This window comes from Stigmatopora nigra, unplaced genomic scaffold, assembly GCF_051989575.1.
Source record: "Stigmatopora nigra isolate UIUO_SnigA unplaced genomic scaffold, RoL_Snig_1.1 HiC_scaffold_26, whole genome shotgun sequence".
NCBI lineage: Eukaryota > Metazoa > Chordata > Actinopteri > Syngnathiformes > Syngnathidae > Stigmatopora > Stigmatopora nigra.
Window position 1 is genome coordinate 1302241 of NW_027551605.1, and position 22760 is coordinate 1325000.

Consider the following 22760-nt stretch of genomic DNA (forward strand, 5'->3'; position numbering starts at 1 on the left):
TTAGAATGCAATAAAAAGTGACATACGCGAGGATTATAAACATTTCTAGTTTTCAGTCATGCCAGAAAACTCAATCTAATTATCGCACTTTGTCAGGATTTAGCAGGACCATAAATGTGTAATGGAGTGCGCTACCGAAAACTTCAATTACTATGACAGGATTATCTGAAAATAACAAAGACTTTGGAATCAAATAAGGAAATCAAACCTGACGGGTAGGTTGTTGGGAAACGAGGATCACAAGACATGTGCATAACAAACGCAGATGATCCAACAAAGACTGCCTAACACACAGGGTTTAATAGACAGACATGGATTGATGAGACAATCAATAACACCTAGGTCCTAGGTCATATGAGACAGGGCAAGCAGGAGATACACCAGAGGCAGGGAGACGACCGGTAAACTCAATGAGCAATCACATAGACAGGTCACACAGAAAAAAAAGATAAAACCAATCCCTAACACACTTTAATTTCAATACATCCATTACATTAGTGACAAACATACATTTTAGAATGGACCATTGAGTGTAAACTGTGTTGCACAGTCAGTGTAAGTAAGGACCAATAGGGGCGTCACATTGACACTAGCGTAGATCTATCTCTAGCACCACTTTAATCTTAATTTAGTTTTTCATTACTCTTCTGCATGCAAAATGTCATTGATACTGATTGATTAGCAACAGCATAACAATGTTGTTAAAAGAATTCAGAGACGTTTTGTACTTTAAAAGTGGTGAAATGACAAAACAAATCACACATTTTCATATATTTTTACTATACAATTCTGAGAATGGCTCTCAAGAAATAACATTATAAAATGTGAATTGTTTATGGCTCTCTCTGTCAAAAAGGTTCCTGGGGGGGGGGGATGATGCAATTTGTGGTTTTGATAATCTTAAAACAAATAAGATGTAACTCACATCCATACAAAATATGGGGTCAGATTCAACTTTCCTTTTTCACCTTAATCATCTATTTCTTCACAGTCGTGACAATTTTCACCTATTTCTGTTGTAGAGATTTGAGGCCCAAGCGCACTGGATTCATACTGATTTATATTTACACTGCACGTTAGAAATCCAGGTCGTATAACATCAGAATTGGACCATTTACTCAAAAATCACCTAGCAAAGTCTTTCTTATCAAACTTACATGAATGAAATTTAAAAGGTGATTAGATGTTAGGGTAACCAGGTCAAAAGTACAGACCTCCTGATTTTGTTTGCTAAAGTAGAAGTCTGCTCTCTCAGGTTTGAATATGAATTGAAAACAGGATTCATGACACTAGAATGATTAATATTTTCTCTAACATGCACTTAATACCTCATTTTTAATTGCTCTTGTGTGTCTTTAGCAATCAGAGAGGAACTGGGCAGGTCCAGTACGGCATAGATGATCCATCCACCTACAAATCCAAGCCCCTTCAGTCTTTCAAAGACAATACAGCCGGCCATGAACAAGACACAATGGTGGCAATGAGGAAAAAGAAAAAAAACATGCCTAGGAAGGCACAGTATCTGGAGCTTGGCATCCTAATCATGGGTGATGTTGTGTAATTCTCCCTCTTTCCCCTCAACCCTCCTGCTAAGGACATCACATCCTGGAGGACTTAGCACTCTGAAAAAAAGTGCATGTCTTAATGAAAATTAACAGTTTTTGTCCATAAACAAGGAGAAAAGACCTTTGCTGCATTAAGCAAATCTGAAATCATTCTTGGCATTTTTCTATCAGAGGCACATTTTATTAAAACCAGGAATAAATATATAAAGTATGAATGGAATATTTCCCTAACCCTTCCTCCTATATTGCAATTGCAGTAGCGTACGTGTATGAGCGATGGTGTGTGAATGAATGCGAATGGAGAGCTCCACCAATGGTGGACGCTCTAATGCTCGTCTTCCTCAAAATCTATTTTAACCTAAATATGTACAAAAAGTGAAAAACCTACTTAGAAAATCATGTATCTGTTTTAGCCTGTAGATCAAAGGCCATATCAAGTAGCTGCATCATCATCATCATATCATCATCGTCACTATCAGACAGAGGTGGGTAGTAACGCATTATATTTACGAGAATAACTGAGAAAAATAACTTTTAAGAATAATTGTACTACGCCTTACTTTTTACTGGAGTAGATTTGCGAAAAAGAAACGTTGCTTATAATCCAATACTTTGGGTGACACGAGTCATTTTTCCTCTTAATTGTCCTTTGATTTTCCTTGATTTTTTTCCCAAAGATGCCTACAGTATCTCTTAATTTCACCAATGAGACGTCAGAACAAAAAAATGCCTAACTCTATTATGCCAATCAAGCATAACAATATAGTCACATGACAACACACAAGCTTATAGTCGCAAGTCCTATGATCACACCAGCCTTTTCAATAACAAATAACTTTTTGACAAAGAGCACACTGCCATCAACATTACCTGAGAGCACAAATTTCAACCTCTCTTTTTCATTTGTCATCATTTCCAATGGGATGTAAATGTTTTCTTAACTGGAGGGCAATCATGCCAATTCGTTGATTTTTGTGCAATAGTTTTTGGCCGAATATGGTAATTGATGTAGGGTCTAGTAAAGTATAATAACAGTTCAAATAGATGTTTTTGTGCTGAGAAAAAAAATACCAGTTTTAATAAAGAATCAGAAATTCATTCATCTTCCATACCGCCTTAACCAACTGTCTTCAGGCAAAGAGCAGACTAAACCTTAGACTCACCATCATACTGCAATCAGTGGTAATTGAACCCACGCCTGCCCGCACTGGAGTTAAGCAGGTGAACCTATACATCTTGAGGCTGCAATCAGAAATTGTATAGTCATTAATTGAGTGTTCTTTTCACTGAGTACATGTTTTACTTTTTTGGATGACTAGTACTTTAACTTGAGGCTGCCTAATCGTGTAGTGGTTCACCTGCCTGACAGTGCAGGCGAGTTCCATTCCCGTTGGTGGCGGTATGATTGCAAGTGTGAATGGTCGTTTGTATCTGTGTTTGCCCTACGACTCACTAGTGAACAGTCTCAGGTTTAGCCTGCCTTTCCCCTAAAGTTAGCTGAGATAAACCCCACCCAATAATTATTAAAACACTGCAGGCAGACATCTGATTTAATTATTGACATTTAATTAAATAGGCATCTATGATAAGCAACCTTATAAGGGAAGATACATCAAGACTTCCTCCCGGTCTCCGAAATATCCTCCTGAACAGTAATTTCTCGTACGGCTTTAAAGCCATAAATCAAAACAATTACAAGGTTACTGATTAATCCAACTGTGTAAGCAAAAACAACATCGACATAACAATTCCATAAAGAAGCAAGAAGGGTGTCACGATGTAGGAACACTCTGTAAGTAAAGTATTAGTGCAAGTATAGGTGATTGATAGCCATTCTGTTGGTATCAAGAGTCCTTCACGGCTCTTCGTTGCAAACCCAGATCAACAGTCCTCGGAGCCCGGGACTGGGTGAGATGTCAAGTCAACAGTCCTTGGCACGAGGACTCGATGACAATTTGAGTTCTCTTCAGACAATTTGAAGAAGCTCACATACAAAAAAAATGATAAAATGCGCACATATATATAATAGTATTACAGAATAAACCCAACAAGTTTTAGATTTTTGCTGTTTTCACAACATTTGCATAAAATGGAATTGATAGCGCACCACTCGCTGAGTCTGAGGACCTCATTTCTGTAAGCCATTTCATTCTCCCTTGTGATCATCCCCACCACCATTGTATCATCCGTAAATTTCACAATGATGTTCTCTAGAGTACGTGTGTCTGCAGTCGTGTATGTAAAGCAAGGAGAGTAGTGGACTCAGCACACAACCTGGGGTCGAGCCGGTGCTGACGATAATTATCGTTATCGTTTTATCGCCCAGGTCTACTTCAACTTGAATAATATTACAGTGTTCCCTCGCTTATCGCGGTTAATGGGGACCGGGACCCCCCGCAATAACTGCATTTCCGCAAAGTAGGCGTGCCCCTTCAAAAATGCTTAAAGAAACGTATAACACGTGCACAAAAGCACCACCAAGCAAAAACATCTTAGTAGTCTGGATGGAGGATCTTCTGCACGTAAGAAACATCGTTATTGGGCGGTGAAGATACGCCTGGAAACAGCCATGACGTCATCAATGCGATTCCTGAATTCTCACCATGTTTTTGGCCTTTTTTGATGCAATTACTAATTCTTATTGAATATTTTGTTTGCACCTCTTGTAAAATGATGCAATTTATAATTTTAACTTAATATCTTTAATTTTTTTATTTATTTTTTTCCTGAAAAAAATCCGCAAAGCTCTGAGTACGCGATAGCTGAAGCGCGAAGTAGCGAGGGAACACTGTATTTTGAACTACCCACCTCTGTATCATATTGCATCTAGTCATCTTACTGTGTGTTTCTGTTGATTGGCAAGGGAAGGTGTCAGACAGCCGCCAAGGTAGCTCGATCAAGCAAAAAGTGCTATTCTCCTCACACTCATCATGCAATTTCAGGATGGTCACTGTAGACAGACTTAAGGTGTCTTTGCTTTATGTCCTGGCTGTTTCTTCTTAACCATCTCATTTGTTAAAACTGCATATTTTCTTTGTTAAAGTGAAGGGTGGCATATCTTCCGAGAAAACTCATTCATTTTCCAACTTATTAGCAGCAATAAGGGTAGCATCTATTGTAACACCCTTCAAACCTTTTTGTAAATGGACAGAAAGTTATTTTGGGTAGTGATGCTTACTAAAAAGGAGCATGATTTCTTGGATCTAACATAATTTATGAACTGTAATGCGTAAAATCCAATCATTCTGTTTCTTTGGTGTCATTTGATGAGGATTTTTTTTTTTGTCTAATTACTTTTTATTTTTCCACAAAAATGTACTACTCAAGTACATTCCTCTGTGTGGGGTGTTTTTTTAGGATGTCAATGTGCCATTCAATCTTTCACCCTTTTGTGCTTTTTTTGTTCTTTTGCCTTAAAGTAACACAAGAAAATCTTTATTCCTCAGATAATTTAGGGAAATATGTTTTACTCACATTTTGAAATAACTTCAAAAGCCATGATCAAAATAAAATATATATATACACAATTTTATGCTTTTTACATTGGACAAGCATTCAACTGCGAAATGTAAAGGAACACACATTAGATGTAAAACAATGGCATAATGTAAAAAGCACAATAGCAATTTGCTGTAAGCCATACATTTGGCATTCTAGATTTTTTTTTGTTAAATTTAATTTGTATTTGTTGCATTCTTATTTTTCCCTGAAATGTCAAAAATGGCATGTGTTTATGTTGTTGTTTTTTAGATTTTGATAGTTTGAAAGTTACACATCAATAATTATTAACAGGTTTTAAGACTATTATGTAAGTTTCTTTCATGGCCCAAACCTCACATTTCCTCAAAATTGTCTAATAAATTCAGAAATATGATTCATTAAAATGAGTACTTTAATATTTACATCTCTTTTTTTCACTTCCTTGTGTGCTTTCAACAAATAAGATCATACTTTTGCTAAAGATTTTGTCAGAGAATGGGGTAATTAGCAGTTTATGAAAATATTCAGTTTTGGCTAACTCGTGGAGCTATTTTTTGTATGCACTCTGCAGTAATCCCTCGATTATTGCCGCTAATGTAGACCAGACATGTTCAACGAAACCGCAAAGTAGGGACAACCCTATTTAAAAAAAAGTCCTAGTAGCAAACGGATTATGGCGGTGGTTTCAGCTTGTGAGTTTCTGTGTGAATTTTCACATTTTTATAAACTTAGAAAAAAAATTAAAGAAAATTCCCCCAGAAAAAAATATATAGTGGAAGTTGTGATATTCGAGGGATTACTGCATTATTTAAAAGATTGGAACCCAAAGCAGCATAGACATACGGGTTTGAATTATCTTTTAATACTTCATCTTGAAATCTAGTCTATACTTATAAATATCAACTAAGAGGCCACTAGTGGTTTTTAGGCTTCTTTGATTGCACTTTAGAACGAAAACACAAACACGTCGCAAATACAGTGTGGCTATATCTCACCAAAGGACTCAACAAACAATCACTCTCAAATAAGTCGCCTTGCATATTTTTCCTTGTCAATTTATGGAGTATTAAAAGCAAAATCATATCGTCAATAAACAGTACTTCCACTTATTGAACATGTTTAATGTTGCAATCTCTGTTGAAGCCATGTGGTTTGTGCCTTGTTCCACAGTTGCATTTAATAGAATAGATGACGAGTAATAATATTTGTCTATTTAATAAACATGTATTGCAGTGTACAAAGTATATGTTCCATATAAGAGAGAGCTCAATGACCTTGGTACTGTTGTTTCCAGCAAGTAGAATACATTTCCCCCCTTTTTTTTACCACCATGAAGTTCAATCAGACGTTGGCCTCCCATAGTTGAGGGGGATTGTTACATGAAAAAAAGTCCTCTCATGCCAGTTAAATGTGTTGAAAAAAAAATGATTTCTTTGCCTATTTTTGGAATTGGGGAGTAGGCCGGTGTCTACATTGTCAGTCTGATTGATGGAAACATTTGTTTAGCTTTGGTTGTTGTCATGGGAGGAAAGACATTGTGAATTTCTGGGCTTGAAGGCATTGCATGTTTCAAATGTTGGTTTTCAGGCTTTCTTCTTTTATCATCTACAATGTGTACTATACTGTGTTCAAAGTAATTAGTAGTCTTTTCTTACACGCTAACATTGTTTTGTTCAAGCAAGTTAAATAAAATTGCAATACAGAACAGAAAAAGTGTACATACCATCCATTATTATTACGGTTGTTCTTACCTTGTAGCATTGTGTAAGCTACTGTTTAGCAAAAACAATGGTTTAACATGTTATTGCAAGTGTTTATCAACTATGACAAGATTATTTTTTCTGCATGTAATCAATTTGCCTCTCTCACCTCTTTGTTTAATGCTAATCCATAATTAACCCACATGCATGAACCTTTACAGCATAAATATAAAGTATGGTGCAATGATGATGGGACAAATTATTTCCTTTTTTTCACTGAAAGATGATTCAAAATTAGGAAAAATGTGAAGTTGCTAGATGGATTTTTTTCAGAGGGTTGATTAGACTTCTTATTGCATCGCAGGGGGTGATGGAGCCTAGTCCAGCTGACTCCGGGACAGAAGTGGGTGACACCCTAAATCGCAGAGCTCGAAGAGACAAACAACCATTCACCCTCACACTCATACCCAGGGGCAATTTTGTGTCCAATCAGCCTACCTTGTATGTTTTTGGAATGTAGTAGAAAACAGGACTCCCCAGAGAAAACCCACACATGCCCGAAGAGAACATGCAAACTCCACACAGGTGGAAGTGACCTGGATTTGAACCCTGGACCCCAGAGTTGTGAGGCCGACACGCTAACCACTCGCATCACCAGGCCGCCCATAATGTAAAATACATATAATAAAAATAATATATTATATATTATAATAATATATAATAATATATTATATAATGTAATAATATATAATAATATATCTTATATTATAAAAATATATAATTATATATTAATAATATAGTATATATAATAATATATTATTTATTATACTAATACATCATATTTTATTTTATTTAGGGAAATATTTTCCGCTGTAAGTCTAAAATCTACTTTGGCCCATTTAAGACCTAGTACAAAAGTGAGTAAAAACTCGAGTACAGAGACATTCCTTCAATCTATGTGTCTACGCGCGCGCGTTCTGACCGAGTTAAAATCTTGAGACAACCAATAAGATTTCGCTGTAAACTTTGAAATGAAGCAGAACTGACCAATCAGACGCCTTCGCGCCTTTTGGCTCGCCCAGTAGCTTCTGTTGAGAGGGCGGGCAGAAGTCGCCTACGTCAAATGTCAGCGGACTTGTAATTTCTAAATATTGACATTGATTTTCTTCGGTCCTAACTTGCTGGATTTTTTTTCTAATTTGTTTTGCCATAATCGGATTTACAACAGTAAGAGGTTAGTGCAACCGTCTCTTGGGCGCGTCTGTGATGGAATTGATGAAAGCGTCCCGTTTCTCTTCGTCGCGAATTTATTGGGCTTAACTGCTGCTAGCTTTGAGCTCAGGTTAGCGTTGTGGTTTAGTGACTAACTACTTCCTAAAATTATGAATTCGTTTCGCTGATTTAAGAGTATATGAACATCGTGTTTTCCTATCCGACGTAAATTTGTTTTATTTGATATATTTCACGTCACTGTTCATCATGGAAATCGTTTTTGTTAAAACTTTAAAACGTTACAACTGAAAAACATCAACGGTCATGTATGTGGTTTGGACATTCAACAATGTCGTGTGACTCAAAATAAGGCGTTCACCATTAGATTTGAAAGCAATGGCTAAAAGCTGCCTACGTTTTTACTCTTGAGGTTTCTTGAGGTGAATGTTTTCTTTCTCTTTTTTGTCCATCCAAGCCAGTAATGGGTGGGCTCACGGCTGAATGCATGTCTGGTCTTTTTTTGTCAACACTATTTGAATGCATGACGTTTTCCCTCCCTCCTGACAGTCTTGTGGTACTACGTCGGTTTAAAGCTCAGGTTAAAGAAACAGCAAATGTGTGCTTTTTATTTAATATGCTACCGACGCTCCATAATCATATTATATAGGCGTATAGAGCATGAAAATAATATATAAACCATAAATTTTGCTCTTGTTTGTCTTACAGCTAAGTAATACAGAATATACCATACAGTAATGCCTTGATTTGCGAATTTAATGCGTTCCGCAACCGAGCTCGTATGTGCATTTTCTCGTATCTCAATTCAACGTTTACAATAGAAATTAACTAATTATAAATTAATTGGATCCCACCCTCTGTAGAAAACAACAACAACAAAAACAGAATAATACAATGGAAAACATATTTTATGGGTTATATTTCACCATCTACTAACAGAATAACAAATAACTAGTGGTTATGATGTTTAATACTAAAATGAGACATTAATCAATGTGGAATGCGGGGGGGGGGGGGGGTATAGAGTCTGAGAAAACGTAACATAAAATAAACATAAATTTAATTTAGTTAAATGAACTTGGATTATGATACAGACACACTTAATAAGTAATCTTACCTTACACTAAACTTCATTCTAATTTTGTTTTATTTTTTTTACTTTTGTCCTTCAGGCTTGGCTTTTTTTGTCTTGCTTCTACCTTCCCTTTTAACCAGAGTTTTTAAAAAGGAACCTATCCTGGATTGTTTGGTTTTGTCTCCACTTCAAAATATTATAAAAATGACACACAAATGTCCTCACAATAGGATAACGCATGACCACTTGCTGCTCCTCTCATATTGCCGAGCCAACTCCCTCGCGCGTACACCACTTTCATGTTTTTTGAATATTTTGTGGTTAATATTGATTGTCATCATATGTCTTTTCTTCACACTACCCTTTATTGCACCTGCTTGCTTTGGACACCTTGTTTTTCCTTAATTCTGCAATGACTAACACACACAAAAAAACACGGGAAAAAATGCAATTCTAATGTGATTTTTTTTTCCTGTTTCATTTTTTACAGTTCAGTTTGGTACAGTGTTCCCTCGCTTATCGCGGTTAATGGGGACCGGGACCCCCCGCAATAAGTGCATTTCCGCGAAGTAGGGGTGCCCCTTCAAAAATGCTTAAAGAAACGTGTAACACGTGCACAAAAGCACCACCAAGCAAAAACATCATAGTAGTGCGGATGGAGGATATTCTGCTGTTTTTTTACACGTAAGAAACATCGTTATTGGGAGTTGTGAACATTTTTTTTTGGGCGGTGAAGATGCGCCTGTAAACAGCCATGACGTCATCAATGCGATTCCTGAACTCTCACCATGTTATTGACCATTTCTTCGATGCAATTACTAATTCTTATTGAATATTTTGTTTCCACCTCTTGTAAGATGATGTAATTTATAATTTTAACTTAATATCTTTAGATTTTTTAGTATTTTATTCCTGAAAAAAATCCGCGAAGCTCTGAGTCCGCGATAGCTGAACCGCGAAGTAGCGAGGGAACACTGTATTTTGTGTTCTCTATGTTTGCTGTGCGCTGAGAACACGAGAGTAGTGCGCAATTGCAGACGCGTGCAGCTTAGAGGGAACATTGTTGATGAGTTACATCCCTAGTTCTGTAAGTAAACTTAGCTGTAGCACATAAAATGAGCTGTCATGAGTTTATCAGATAAACAATTGAACCATTTTCAATTCATTTTAGAGGCGGAGCTCCACTTTTTCAGGAAGGAATGTGACTGTTTTTAACTTCCCCGCCCCCAACACACACGTTCAAACAGCCTAGCTTTGGGGCATTTGATGGGAAACTGTATCCCATATGGAGCAGCATACATGTTATTAGTAGGTAGGAGTGACTTGGGGTGTCTCCTGTGGTTCTCAAATTTTGGGGGGATTTTACCTGACTGATTCAAGCCGGTGAGCCGACCCTCTAGTAAGTATTTGTGTTCTAAAGGCTTTGTTTTTCTCTCCAAGCTGTTAAATGGCTTAGCTACTATGTAGTCTTTTGATTTTTGCGCCTGAGGTTTGTGTATATTGTTAAAGTTTTCCCTAGTTTGTATATTGTGAGAAATTTTATATGATGTTTTTTGTTAATACAAGATCCCTAGTTTCTCATTGCAGGTGACTATTGAAATATATTTTTGTACTGGTTTCAATTTTACTCCACAATTTGCTGGATGGACCTTGCCTAAATGACACATGGCTCTGCTTAAACCAAACATAGACAGACTTGTCAGCAGTTCTACACTTGTGTTGGTTTTCAACTGAACCTCTCTCGTGATGATGCATATTGCTGACATGGCCTGGGCCTGCTTTATTCTACCCACCATTGTATACTATAGTGGGATTTTACTCCTGTAGATTACAACAACATTCTTCTCGAACAGTGGCGGACAAACTATTCCACAATGGGCCGCAGTGGGTGCGGACTTTCATTCTAACCTATAAGAGAAAACTTTTACACCAATCTGGTAACATAGTAGTGCAATCAGTGGATTGCAATCAAGTGCTTCTTGTTTCAGTACACACCTCTGGTTGAACAGTTAGTGTTGGATCATTAGGAACAAAAGCGTCTTGTGCTGCACCCACAGCTATTCTAGAATTTTAGATTATTTTTTTCTGTCTATATTGAATAAAAATACTATATTAAGTAAAATAATTATCTGTTTGTACATAGGGCGGCCGGCAGCTGAGTCGTTAGCGTGTCGTCCTCACAGTGGGGGACCACCTGGATTCAAATCCAGGTCGGTCCACCAATGTGGAGTTTGCATGTTCTCCAAGGGCCTGCGTGGTTTTCTTCCACATTCCAAAGACATGCGTGGTAGGCTGATTGGACACTCTAAATTGCCCCTAAGTATGAGTGAGAGTTAATGGTTGTCCCTCTCCTTGTGTCCTGCGATTGACTGGGCACCGATTCAGGGTTTCCCCTGCTTCTGGCCTGAAGTCAGCTGGGATAGGTTCCAGCACCCCCCGTGGGCCTAGTGAGGATAACGCGATTCAGAAAATGAATGTTCAGAAAATGTTTCATATTTTCACCTTCCTGTCTAACTTTCAAACCCCTCCCTTGCCCCATCTTTTGTCTTTCATATTTTTCTTACGAAGACAATGGCAACTGTAAAGTACCATAAAGGTGACATGGTCATGGGACGTTGGCCAGGAAGCAACCTGTACTATGAACTTAAGGTTCTTGGCTTTGAAGCCAAAAGTCAACTGTACACTGTCATCTACAAAGATGGAACTGAGCTTGAACTGAAGGAGCAGGACATGAAGGTAGGATAATGTATTTCTGTGTATATTTACAGAGCCCAACCCTCTTTCTTTTCACAAGTGTTTTTTTTTTTGTGATTTTAAAAATGGTTTAATGATTTCCCATCATCAATGTGTGACAAATTTACAAGTTTTCAAAATATTTGGAATTATTTTGAGAGACAAAGTAAAATAGAAAAAAAAATTGGTTACTGAAGTCTAATTACCTTGGCACCGAAACATGATCTTTTAATATCAACATCAATGAACCATATGTTTGTAATATGCGGTGAATTTTCTTAATCCTCCTTTGATAGTTCTTACAGTAGAACCTCTACTTAATTAATTGGTTCAAAAAGTGATTGGTGCAAAAATATGTACCGTATTTCCTCACCAGTGGTGTGTCGTCAGGCCCTTCAATGCCCCCTCTACTGGCCTAAGAAATATCAGAATCACGGACTGATGTTAATTATATTTTGTCCATGAATGCTTAAGATTTAACATTTTAAGAAATATGGCTATATTCCTAAATAATATTTCAATTGTATGAGGTTATTATTGATTATTTTTTGTGTCACAGCTGTAGCTGCAGTATAGGTTTTATAGCCATAAAATAGTTTTTGCTGAAGGCGTTATTAGGAACTGCACTGACCGACTATATGGCGCATCGCATTTTAAGCCGCAGTGTCAGCAACGGGTGCTTTTTCTGTATTTGACACACAGGAGGCACCATTAAAAAAGACGTAGCCAGGCATGGCAAAACATACACTATCTTAAACATACACGCTACACCCACACGCTAAAAACACGTTTTTAAATAGGCAATGGAAGCAAAACTGAATTCGGTTGTACTTTATTTAGCCATTTTACAATGTACTCGCGTCATTGTCACCCACAAAGCCATCAAAGTCATAATTTCCTGTGTCCTTGTACCTTGTAACAGATGGCGAATTAGAAGAAATAAAGCATTTTTTTCCAATCCTATAATGTTGGTGTTTTTTCAGAGGTTTGGAACGAATTAATTGGATTTTAGTTAATTTCAATGGGAAATGTTCGTTCGAGTTACGAGAATATCAACATACAAGCTCAGTCCTCGAGGTACCACTGTAATGGGTCAAAAATTAAATTTCAAAGAAATCACAAAACATTAATGTTTGTTGATGATGATTAATGGTGCTGTTTATGTGGTGTGTTCTCTGTTCTTACAGTTAGCTTTTCCGTGTTCTCCTGCATTTTAATGTGAATACATTTTGTATGCTTGTCATTCATTTTAAGACATTAATAAATAATTTTCTTTTTCTTTCATTTTTGTTTTTCTCACATCTTTTATACAAAATTGGAACACTTTGACCAATTTTAAAGGGATTAGTTGTTAGTTGTGTGAAGACCATGGAACAAATTAGGGAATTTACATATAAAGTACTGCTCTACTTACGAAATTTTGAATTCACGAAAAAAGCTCTATAACTAATTAATTACGTAAGTAGAGATACGACTATCAGTAGTGAATGATATGAAAAGAAATTATAGATTATTTTCATCCAATATCATTCAAATTTTGCTCCATAATCCATTCATTTAGTTTTAATATTTTTCCCCCCAGAGTTCTCAGGATTTCCAGCCACGGTCTCGTTCTCGTTCCCGATCACCTGGCCGCCGTCGCAGCCGCTCTCGTTCCCCGGCGAGGACGACGCGTCGTTCTTCTTCACGTACAGCAGGGGCAGCGACAAAAGAAAATGATTCCTTGTCAGCACGCAAAAATTTAAAGTTGAAGGAAATGGTTGAAGTCAGACTCACCCCTATGGTAAGAGATTTAGGCTGCTGTCTTAATGAGCAATCCTGCCTTAACTACTACATGAATATAACAATTGAAAACTGCTTTAAAAAAATCGTGAAAAATCATGAAAAATCCTAGAACAATAATTATGTTTGGCATTGGTTTTATTGTATTTTTACTGTAGCATATGGATTTCTAAATATCCTGATCAGGTTTTTAGACTGAGTCTAAGATATTGAATTTGGAACCAATACCTATGCCAAGTCCCAATCTGATACTTCTGATACGTGTACTAAAGTCTGAGTGATTTAAAACTTAGTTTTGAACTGTAAAAATAAATGAAATCTATGCTCTGCGATTGCATGGTGCCCATACTAAGCTAGGATTGGCTCCAGGACCCACCACAACAAGGAGGAAATGTGGTTCAGAAAATGAATGAATGAATGTGTAGAAAGAGATTTTTCTTGTTTACTTTAAATTTCTCCACGTTCATTTCAATTCTGTTCCGTTTGATATTTTTCATGAAACTGTTTTTTTCTCATTTTCAACAAATCCATTTATAATGTGTTGATTCTTCCAACCAAAAAAATTTCATCTAAAACTTTTTGCCTGTGATACAAAAGTGCATATGTTAAAATGATGCTAGTCTCTTATACTTAAAGAATTCAATGTCTTCATAGCATTTTTTCTTTCTTTTTAAAAATGTTTTTTCTTTATTCATCTCCAATACTTTCCCTTCATTCTTTTACAGTCGGAATCTGCAAAGGCTGAAAACATTAGCAACAATAGGAATGAAAAGAAAGAAGAAAATAATACTTCGAACAAAGTCAATGGGGTGAGTCTAAAAAATAAAGTTTGTTCTTCTGACTGTTTAAAATGATTTTCTTGTGCTTTGTTATTTGGTGGAAATTCTCTTCAATAAATACAGTACACTATAATGACCAACAGGTTTTAGGCATTTCGTGGGGCATTATCATAGGTGTTTTTTTACATTTTATTTTCAATATACATCAGTGAGATCTTTCTTAATATCACTCTAAAACATAAGAATGTTTAAATAGCTCATCTCATTTTCTGAACCGCTTAATCCCCACTAGGGTTGTGGGGGGTGCTGGAGCTTGTCCCAGCTGACTTTGGGCCAGAGGCAGGGGTGACACCCTGAATTGATGGCCAACCAATCGCAGGGCACAAGGAGACAAACAACCATTCACACCCACACTCATACCTAGGGGCAACTTCGAGTGTCCAATCAGCTTGCATGTCTTTGGAATGTGGGCAGAAACCGGAGTAACCAAAGACCGACTCCCTAACCACTCAGCCACCCTCGTTTAAATATCATACCGCCAATTGGTCCGACCGATAATCTGTCGGTCTATACTTCTAAATTCAGTAATACCTCGATTATTGTGCTTAATGGAAGCTACTTTTGGGCATATGGATAGCCGACTGCCGAAGAAGAACATAGCCTTACAAATATCATACCCAAGTACAGTACAATCTTATATTTAATATTGGTATGTTACAGCCAAGTTGAAAGTGAAAGTGAAAGCTAAGTTGAAAGTGAAATCATCAACACAGGCATAAAGCGCTCTATTGCGGTTCAGTCTTAAAATAACAGTTGGAATGTTATCATAGGTGATGTTATATGTGTGAATAACTTGGCACATAAGTCGCAATGGAGTGTAAGTAGCATCCCCTGCTAAACTATAAAAAAGGTGACTTGTGGACTGAAAATATGGGATGCACCTCGCTCAGTTGTAGAGTAAAACGGTCTACTCTTCGCTCTATTAGGTAGGACAAGGCTAACATTTGGAAGACGTCTTCCAACACTTATTATTAAGACTGCAAAGGGGGTTGTCACTTGTCTGTGTGAATGCTACTTTGCCCTGATAGGTAACCAAGTACCGAAAGAACACATTCCCAGAGTCCCCTCTTGCGGCTTAATGTAAATACAACAGGTGGAATCATTAAATTTTGTGTCAATAATTTTACACAAGTCGCAGTGGAGTATAATTTTGCCCCGCTTGGCCAAACTATAAAATTAACTTTGAGTTATAGTCTGGAAAATACGATAATACCGCCATTTCAATCTCTGTTTTAAATTTTTTATTTATCTTCTTAAGTCCAAAGCAAAGATGGAGCCCGAGAGGAATCAAACACGTTACAATCTACGCCGCAGAAAGACTGAAGGTGACGGCAAACATGAACCGGTGGATAATACAAAAGTGGTTTCAACTCCTGCAGTGACAGTCTCAACTCCACTTGACTTTGGGGGCAAGCTTGGTAGGTTCTTGGGTCCATTCATGTTTACATTAATTTTAATTTGTTTAAAAGTTCACTATTCTATTCATATTTAATTCATTCCGGGCCAAATTAAAGTCACAATTTTATACACTTCATGTAGAAAACAGTATTTGTGTTACACACATGGATGCATTCATTTGTGATGGGGTCACCTGAATAGTGTTGAATCTTTTGAGCACCCACACTTGTAGTTGCTGACTTACTTAACAGGATATAAATGGTCCCTTCACCCTAACAACATTTTTTTTTGTCGCATCCATCCTCAGCAGCCCCAAAGCTTACTTTACGGCGTCTATTAAAATACATGACTTAAAGTTAACCTTTTTCTGATAATTAAACATTTTCTTGGTATTGCAATTCATTCTTCTGCCCTGTGTTAGCCAACTGATAGTTTGAGATTTTTCAGCAAGTATCAGGATTTTGTGGGACAAAGATAGATGGTTAAAAATTGTCATGAAATGTTTTAGCCAATGTGACTTAACAATATAGAAAAGCCACAATTAAGGGTGGTAACAATAACATTACATTTTTTAATCAATGAAACTACCTGCTGCCTTTTTTCACAATTTTCCCATTTTTTACGGTTTTGTTGTGGTGAACAGAAATGTTGTAATTCATGAAAGTTTTTAGGTGTAACCTGTGTTTTTATTAGTATTGTATGTTCTCTTGCAGGAGCGTACTTCTGGTTACTCTTCTTGCCTTCCTGGGTTTTATTTGTGATTCTTCAAGTCAATTTGCACGACCCAAGTTTGGCCAACTTTCCACCTCCTATACCCACACTTGAGGATTTATGGGATTCTCGGGCCCTTGGCTTCGTCATTCTGTGGATTTTATTTCAGGTCCTCCTCTATATTCTTCCTGTGGGAAAGGTGAGCAAACAGCAGTGAGTAGTAGACCACAAAATCTGTTTATTTAACACAAAAGGAACCAAAAAAATGTATGAAATATTTAAATTCTTTAATATATCAACAACCTTAGGAACGCGTTAACTTCTGAAGTCAGATTTGTCACATATAAAAATACACAGACTATATATACGTACATGTTTGTATGTATATATACAGTCATACCTCTACTTACGAAATTAATAGAACATTTCGTAAGTAGAGCAGTACTTAATATGAAAATGCTCTAATTCGTTCCACGGTCCTCACACAACTAATAACTAAAGCCTTTAAAATCTGTTAGTGTCACAATTTTGTATTAAAGATGTGAAGAAACACAATAATCAGAGAAAAATTTAAGAAAATGATTTACTAATGTCTTAAAATGAATAACAACCATACACAATCTATCCGTGTTGAAACGCAGGGAGAGGAAGAGGAAGCTATTATACTTGGTTCACTTTTTCACTAGTTTGAAAAAACAAAATATTTCAATTAATGTAAAAACAATAATAACAGTTTGACTTAAATTGTCCTACGTTCTTTTTTAATATTTTATATCGATTTTGCACGAATCCCATTCTCTCCGGAAAACTTCAGAAATGGGACAAGGGTATTCCTGAAATAGGGTAGACGGGGGTTGTTAGCTCTGCTGTATTTTTTAGGCTTTACACTTTTAAAAAAAAAGTTCAAGTTTTTTTTAAGAAAAAGTTACATTAACAGGTGCCTATTTTGTCTGTTGTTCCCATTTTTACCATTACCCATAATCCCTCGATTTTCAGACATGGCCATGATGATCTAAGAACCGCAAAATAAAATCACCCTATATTGTCTCCCACACTGCAACTTGTGCTCTAATGAGCCATTTTCCTCTCCTTTCATTGTACCTTCTTAAGCAAATTTGACTCAAACTCAGGTGCGATTTATAAGATACAAAATACGATATATTTCTGCATTTAGAAACACCATTTAACCGACTTTAAGATGTATTTAGCTCTGACTAAATACTATCTCTTATGTAGCTTAATTATTTGAACATTCTCAACTCTTGCCATGAGGTGAAGTGTTGATTATCTCTCTCTTTTTCCTTTATCTTTGTAGCTGAGTGAGGGTATGCCACTGAGGTCTGGTGAAACGCTGAAATACAGAACCAATGGTAAGTTTTTTAGGATTTTGACATATACTACCATTGATCTCTTCATTTAGGAACAGTTAAATGTTTTTCAGTACACACTGTTCTGTACAATGTTTATGTACACCGTTAATGCCGACTTTCTATACAACCTGCAACATTAAAATTGCACTAACTAACCCTAACCTCAAGGGTACTTCACTAAATTCTCTAGATTTAGATTTAACTGAGCCAGAACCAATAGTCATTTTCTCTGTATAACGTGCAAAGAACTTTTTTAATCCAACTTTGCTGTTTGCATTATTGCCAGAGTTGCTACTGAGCATCGTCACGGACAGATGGTTTCTTTGCACACTGCGTCCTCTTCCATTTAGTTGCAATAATGTGGCGGCGATTCTTTTAAGTTGTTTTTTTTTTCCCAAGAAACTCATTTATTCAGAAAATTGTTGAGACGTGTGTACAAAATTGGTACAACACGAACACTGTTGGTATAAGCCTTTTTTCTGTTCGACAAAGCGGTGAGCTGAATGAATTGAGTTACCAGCTCACAGCCTATTCCAATCATTTTACTGAAGCCTGCTCTGGGTAAGTGACAAATGTCATGGTGCCTATGAACTGGGTTGTTTTGTGGACATAATTGCAGTAAAATATAAGGCTGGTAGAAGATTGGGATGTGGTCTAGCTGCCGTAGTTAACAATGACATGGAAACCTAAACAACAAATCTTTAGCTGGCGTTTTTGGACCCAGCGTCATCAAACTACACCAGTGAATAAATCCTCGTTGTAATTTTACATGATAACAAGTATTAGTTTTTTTTAATCTCCATGGTTCCTTGTATAGTCAAGAGTTGTGAACGTAAGATATATATCATCCAGTAGATCAGATGTTGATGGAGCCCAAGATGCTTCTGTGTTGAGTTTACCATATTCTCCTTCCTCCTGTTTTAAGAACTCTGATCCACATCGTTATATATATTTTTTGTACAGTTGCAATAGTTATGGATTTGTATAAGTGTTGATTTTTAATTTTACTACATTCTTGGACAAGATTTTATTCAACCGGAGGTTGTTGTTAGGCAGGATTCTGTAAGTGTCTGTGCCCCGTCTGCGTCGTAAAATTCATGAATGGTTCTTTCAATTGGTCCATTTTTAGTGGTTTATTTTTTGGAATTTGCAATCATGGGAGTACAAAAATATATTTTTACTATTGCAGATTTACAAAAAATAGTCAAAAATATTTGTCTATGTAATTCTACGCGATTTTCCCACAAAAAAAGCATACAATGAAAATAGTCACAAAAATAAAATAAAAAACCTGATCGACCGATTATGCTTACTATGTTACCTTTATAATTTAATTAGTGTGTAAAAATATGTGATTGTGTGCCCGCTCTAGTGCCAACACCAGTTTCTCTCTACCTATAATGTTTATTATAGTCCCTTTTAAAAGAGGTATTCCATGGCAATGACCGCTACTGTTTACCAAAATAAAAGCTTGTGTGACATCATAATGTTTTTGTATTATATGGATGATTTGAGTTGGTTTATGTGTATGTGATTAGCGCTTTTATATTTCCCATAAGGTTTTTTTGCCATTGTAATGAGTGCCGCAGTGGTCGTGGCAGCTATACATCTGGGAGCTGACCTCACCTACATCCATAGCCATTTTTTGCAACTTGCTGTTGCTACATTCCTCATCTCCATCTTGCTCAGCATCTACCTATACATCCGCTCCTGCTATGCTTCTCCAGATCAGCAGGCGCTAGGGGGAAGTTCTGGTAAGGCGAAGAAAAAAAAAAAAGTTGTCATCTCTGTCTTGTAAGCCATGTTGATTGATTTTAGGAATTATTTTCCAGGCAACGTGATTTATGACTTCTTCAAGGGACATGAACTCAATCCCCGCATTAAAAATTTTGATTTGAAATTCTTCTGTGAAATGCGTCCAGGACTAATAGGCTGGGTGAGTAGATAAGGAAGTCAATTTGGGTTGCCTTGATTATCAACAAATTGATAAATTTGATAATCAGATTCATTTTACTGCTATTTTAATCATTTATTCATCATTGATAGACTCTGGCACCAACTCTTATAAATTATCCAAACAAATGGAAGGCTGTTCTCAAGGCCTTTTATGTTTAAATAGACACCTAAGTCATTTTCCAATATTTCGAACTGCTTCAAACATAATATGGGTGGAAATGAAAGTGTCCTGTGGCTTTATCCTTGTCATTGAAAAAAAATGATTCATTTAATCTTTCATCACTTCGCAGCTTTCAAATTCACGGATTCGGTAAATTGTTTTTTTCATCTTAAATATAAAAAAAACTTCATAAAAACTTTCAAAATCCATCCTGAATCTCACAAGCAGAAGACAGGAGACAAAAAAAATGAATCACGGGGAATAAAATAATTGTTAAGATGATGAATGCCCTATTGGTAGATTCCTCTTGATACCAACTCAAGGACAAGTTCCCTCACGTATTTCAAGAGAAGGGTTGGTGATCTTCATGGACTGGGACTGGCCTTTTTTGGAAGAGGATGCCTTCATGGACATTCTTATTCAAAGATGAGCTGAACGTGTCAATCATCATCATGTGTAGGGATGCTGCTGGGTAGCTTCATAGTAAAACCAGCATTAATTTACAAGTATGATCGTCCATGCTTTAAAACAAGAAAAAAAGCCTACCTTTGTGTCTACTGGTTGAGCAACCGGAAAGAAGATAATACATTTTTGATATTTATATTGCAAATTGTCATGCACACCGGGTCAAATGGCAACCAAGATGATGAGAAATAATTTAAAACATTATATATTTTTTGCCATTCTAAGTTATATCATGCATGGACATTTGCTAGTTGACGCTTTATACGGATTATAGACTAACAACATAAGATTGACCTCATGCATGCAAACTAGTGTATATTTTTGTCTTAATAGTCAGAAATAATTTAAAACAATATATATTTTTTGCCATTCTAAGTTATATCATGCATGGAAATTTGCTAGTTGACGCTTTATAAGGATTATAGACTAACAACATAAGATTGACCTCATGCATGCAAACTAGTGTATATTTTTGTCTGAATAGTCATGGGTGTGTTTTTCAGTGCTTGATCAACTTTGCATTCGCACTGGCAGAGATGAAGCAGCAGAAGTTGGCCTATCCCTCTGAAGCCATGATCCTCGTGAATGTTTTCCAACTCCTCTATGTAGTAGATGGCCTCTGGAATGAGGTACACAGATGACTCCGATTCATCTTGCACAGTAATACCTTGAGATACGAGCTTCATGCATTCCGGGTCCGATCCGGGCGGCCCGGTGGAGCGAGTGGTTAGCGCGTCGGCCTCAGAGCTCTGGGGTCCTGGTTTCAAATCCAGGTCACGTCCACCTGTGTGGAGTTTGCATGTTCTCCCGGGCCCGCGTGGGTCTCCTCCGGGTACTTCGGTTTCCTCCCACATTCCAAAAACATGTATGTTAGGCTGATTGGACCCCGATTCAGGGTGTCCCCTGGCTCTGGCCCGGAGTCAGCTGGGATAGCCTCCAGCTTTTGACCCATTGTTTTTTCTAAAAACAACACATAAAAAAATCCAACCTGTACGCCCAGTGCTCGTAGATATCTTTACACGAGGGAGCTGTGGTGAGAAAGACAGTGCACTGTTATCATAGCAACCTCTCGCATACTCGACCACCTAGCTGTCTCCATGACCGGACATTTCGTCGCCGGACGCTTCATCCAACAGACACATTTTCGACGGACAATTTGTGGCCAAACTCGCGAACGATTTAAAAAAAAAATGAAAGGCAATAAATCTAATTATTTTATCAAAATTGTCATTAAAACGAAGACAAAGGAAAATCACAGATGGTAATATTTATTTTTCTTTATTAAAGAAAATAAAGCAGCAAAAACTCGCTCAACAACACAAACACATTAACATTTGGGCGTGTGCAAGTACTAAATGTGCTCGTCTCTAAACACACTACGCCCGAAACGGTTACTACTTTGAGCACTCCCCGTTAGGAAAAACCCGAAAAAGAATCCACGTGACATAACAACTTAGATGTCAGACTTTTCTTTACTTTATTTTTCTTTAAATTGTCACGAGCTAAGGGATAGTGGTTAAGGTTAGTGGTTAGAAATAGGGTTGGGGGATAGTGGTTAAGGTTAGTGGATAGAGGATAGTGGTTAAGGTTAGTGGTTAAGATTAGGTGAACTGTCTGGCGGCGAAGTGGCCGGCGATAAATCGTCCGTTGACGAAGCGTCCCGCGATGAAGTGTCCCGCGACGAAGTGTCCATTTGACGAAGCGTCCGTTCTACGGAGTGTCCGGGTGCCGGCTGTCTCGTTTGCTCGTATCTCAAATTTGTCTCATATCTCAAGGTAAATATTTGGTCAGAATGTTCCTCGTATCTCAAATTTCTCTTAGTTTGGGGCACTCGTATGTCAAAGTGTTGGTGCATTTGATTTCCGCATACTGAAAAAAAAACGAACAGGCTTGATAAAATTGAATTGAAGTAAATTTTTAAAAATAATGAATACAAATAAATCAACCTCAAACTTCAAACCACCCTTTTCAGGAGGCCATCTTGACCACGATGGATTTGATGCATGATGGCTTTGGCTTTATGTTGGCTTTTGGAGATCTGGTATGGGTGCCTTTTACCTATACCTTGCAAGCCTTTTACCTGGTCAGTCACCGAAATGCACTGAGCCCTCCAGCCGTTGCTGCCATCGTCTTGCTCAAACGTGAGAATAAACGTGATTTTGGAGGTTCATTATTGTAAGGAATGCATTGAAACATTTTATCCATGTAATATCTCTATTTCAGTTATTGGCTTCTACATCTTCAGGAAATCCAACTCTGAGAAAAATGCCTTCAGGAGAAACCCATCAGACCCCAA

General features: G+C 37.1%; 2 protein-coding genes across 11 annotated transcripts in view; both read left to right on the forward strand.

Annotated features, from left to right (window-relative positions):
• enah (ENAH actin regulator) overlaps nt 1-5461 on the forward strand; it is a 62713-nt gene extending 57252 nt beyond the window's left edge. For all 9 annotated transcript variants that reach the window (XM_077711421.1, XM_077711424.1, XM_077711425.1 and 6 more), the window contains one exon: nt 1360-5461. In XM_077711421.1, coding sequence (XP_077567547.1) covers nt 1360-1397 — 38 coding nt within the window. In that variant the 3' untranslated portion in view covers nt 1398-5461. The remainder of the gene's footprint in view (nt 1-1359) is intronic.
• Nucleotides 5462-7837: 2376 nt separating this feature from the next.
• The window catches only part of lbr (lamin B receptor), an 18514-nt gene continuing 3591 nt past the window's right edge, over nt 7838-22760 (forward strand). Inside the window, exons 1-13 of one of the 2 annotated variants that reach the window (XM_077711559.1) lie at nt 10021-10137; nt 10222-10449; nt 11619-11786; nt 13366-13566; nt 14291-14374; nt 15663-15822; nt 16516-16712; nt 17829-17883; nt 19443-19637; nt 19716-19819; nt 20968-21093; nt 22437-22605; nt 22688-22760. The exon at nt 22688-22760 is cut by the window's right edge and continues 8 nt beyond it. In XM_077711559.1, the coding sequence (XP_077567685.1) occupies nt 11622-11786; nt 13366-13566; nt 14291-14374; nt 15663-15822; nt 16516-16712; nt 17829-17883; nt 19443-19637; nt 19716-19819; nt 20968-21093; nt 22437-22605; nt 22688-22760 (1529 nt within the window). In that variant the 5' untranslated portion in view covers nt 10021-10137; nt 10222-10449; nt 11619-11621. Of the gene's footprint in view, nt 7980-10020; nt 10138-10221; nt 10450-11618; nt 11787-13365; nt 13567-14290; nt 14375-15662; nt 15823-16515; nt 16713-17828; nt 17884-19442; nt 19638-19715; nt 19820-20967; nt 21094-22436; nt 22606-22687 lie in introns of those variants that run through there. The other variant, XM_077711558.1, reaches the window with a different exon arrangement.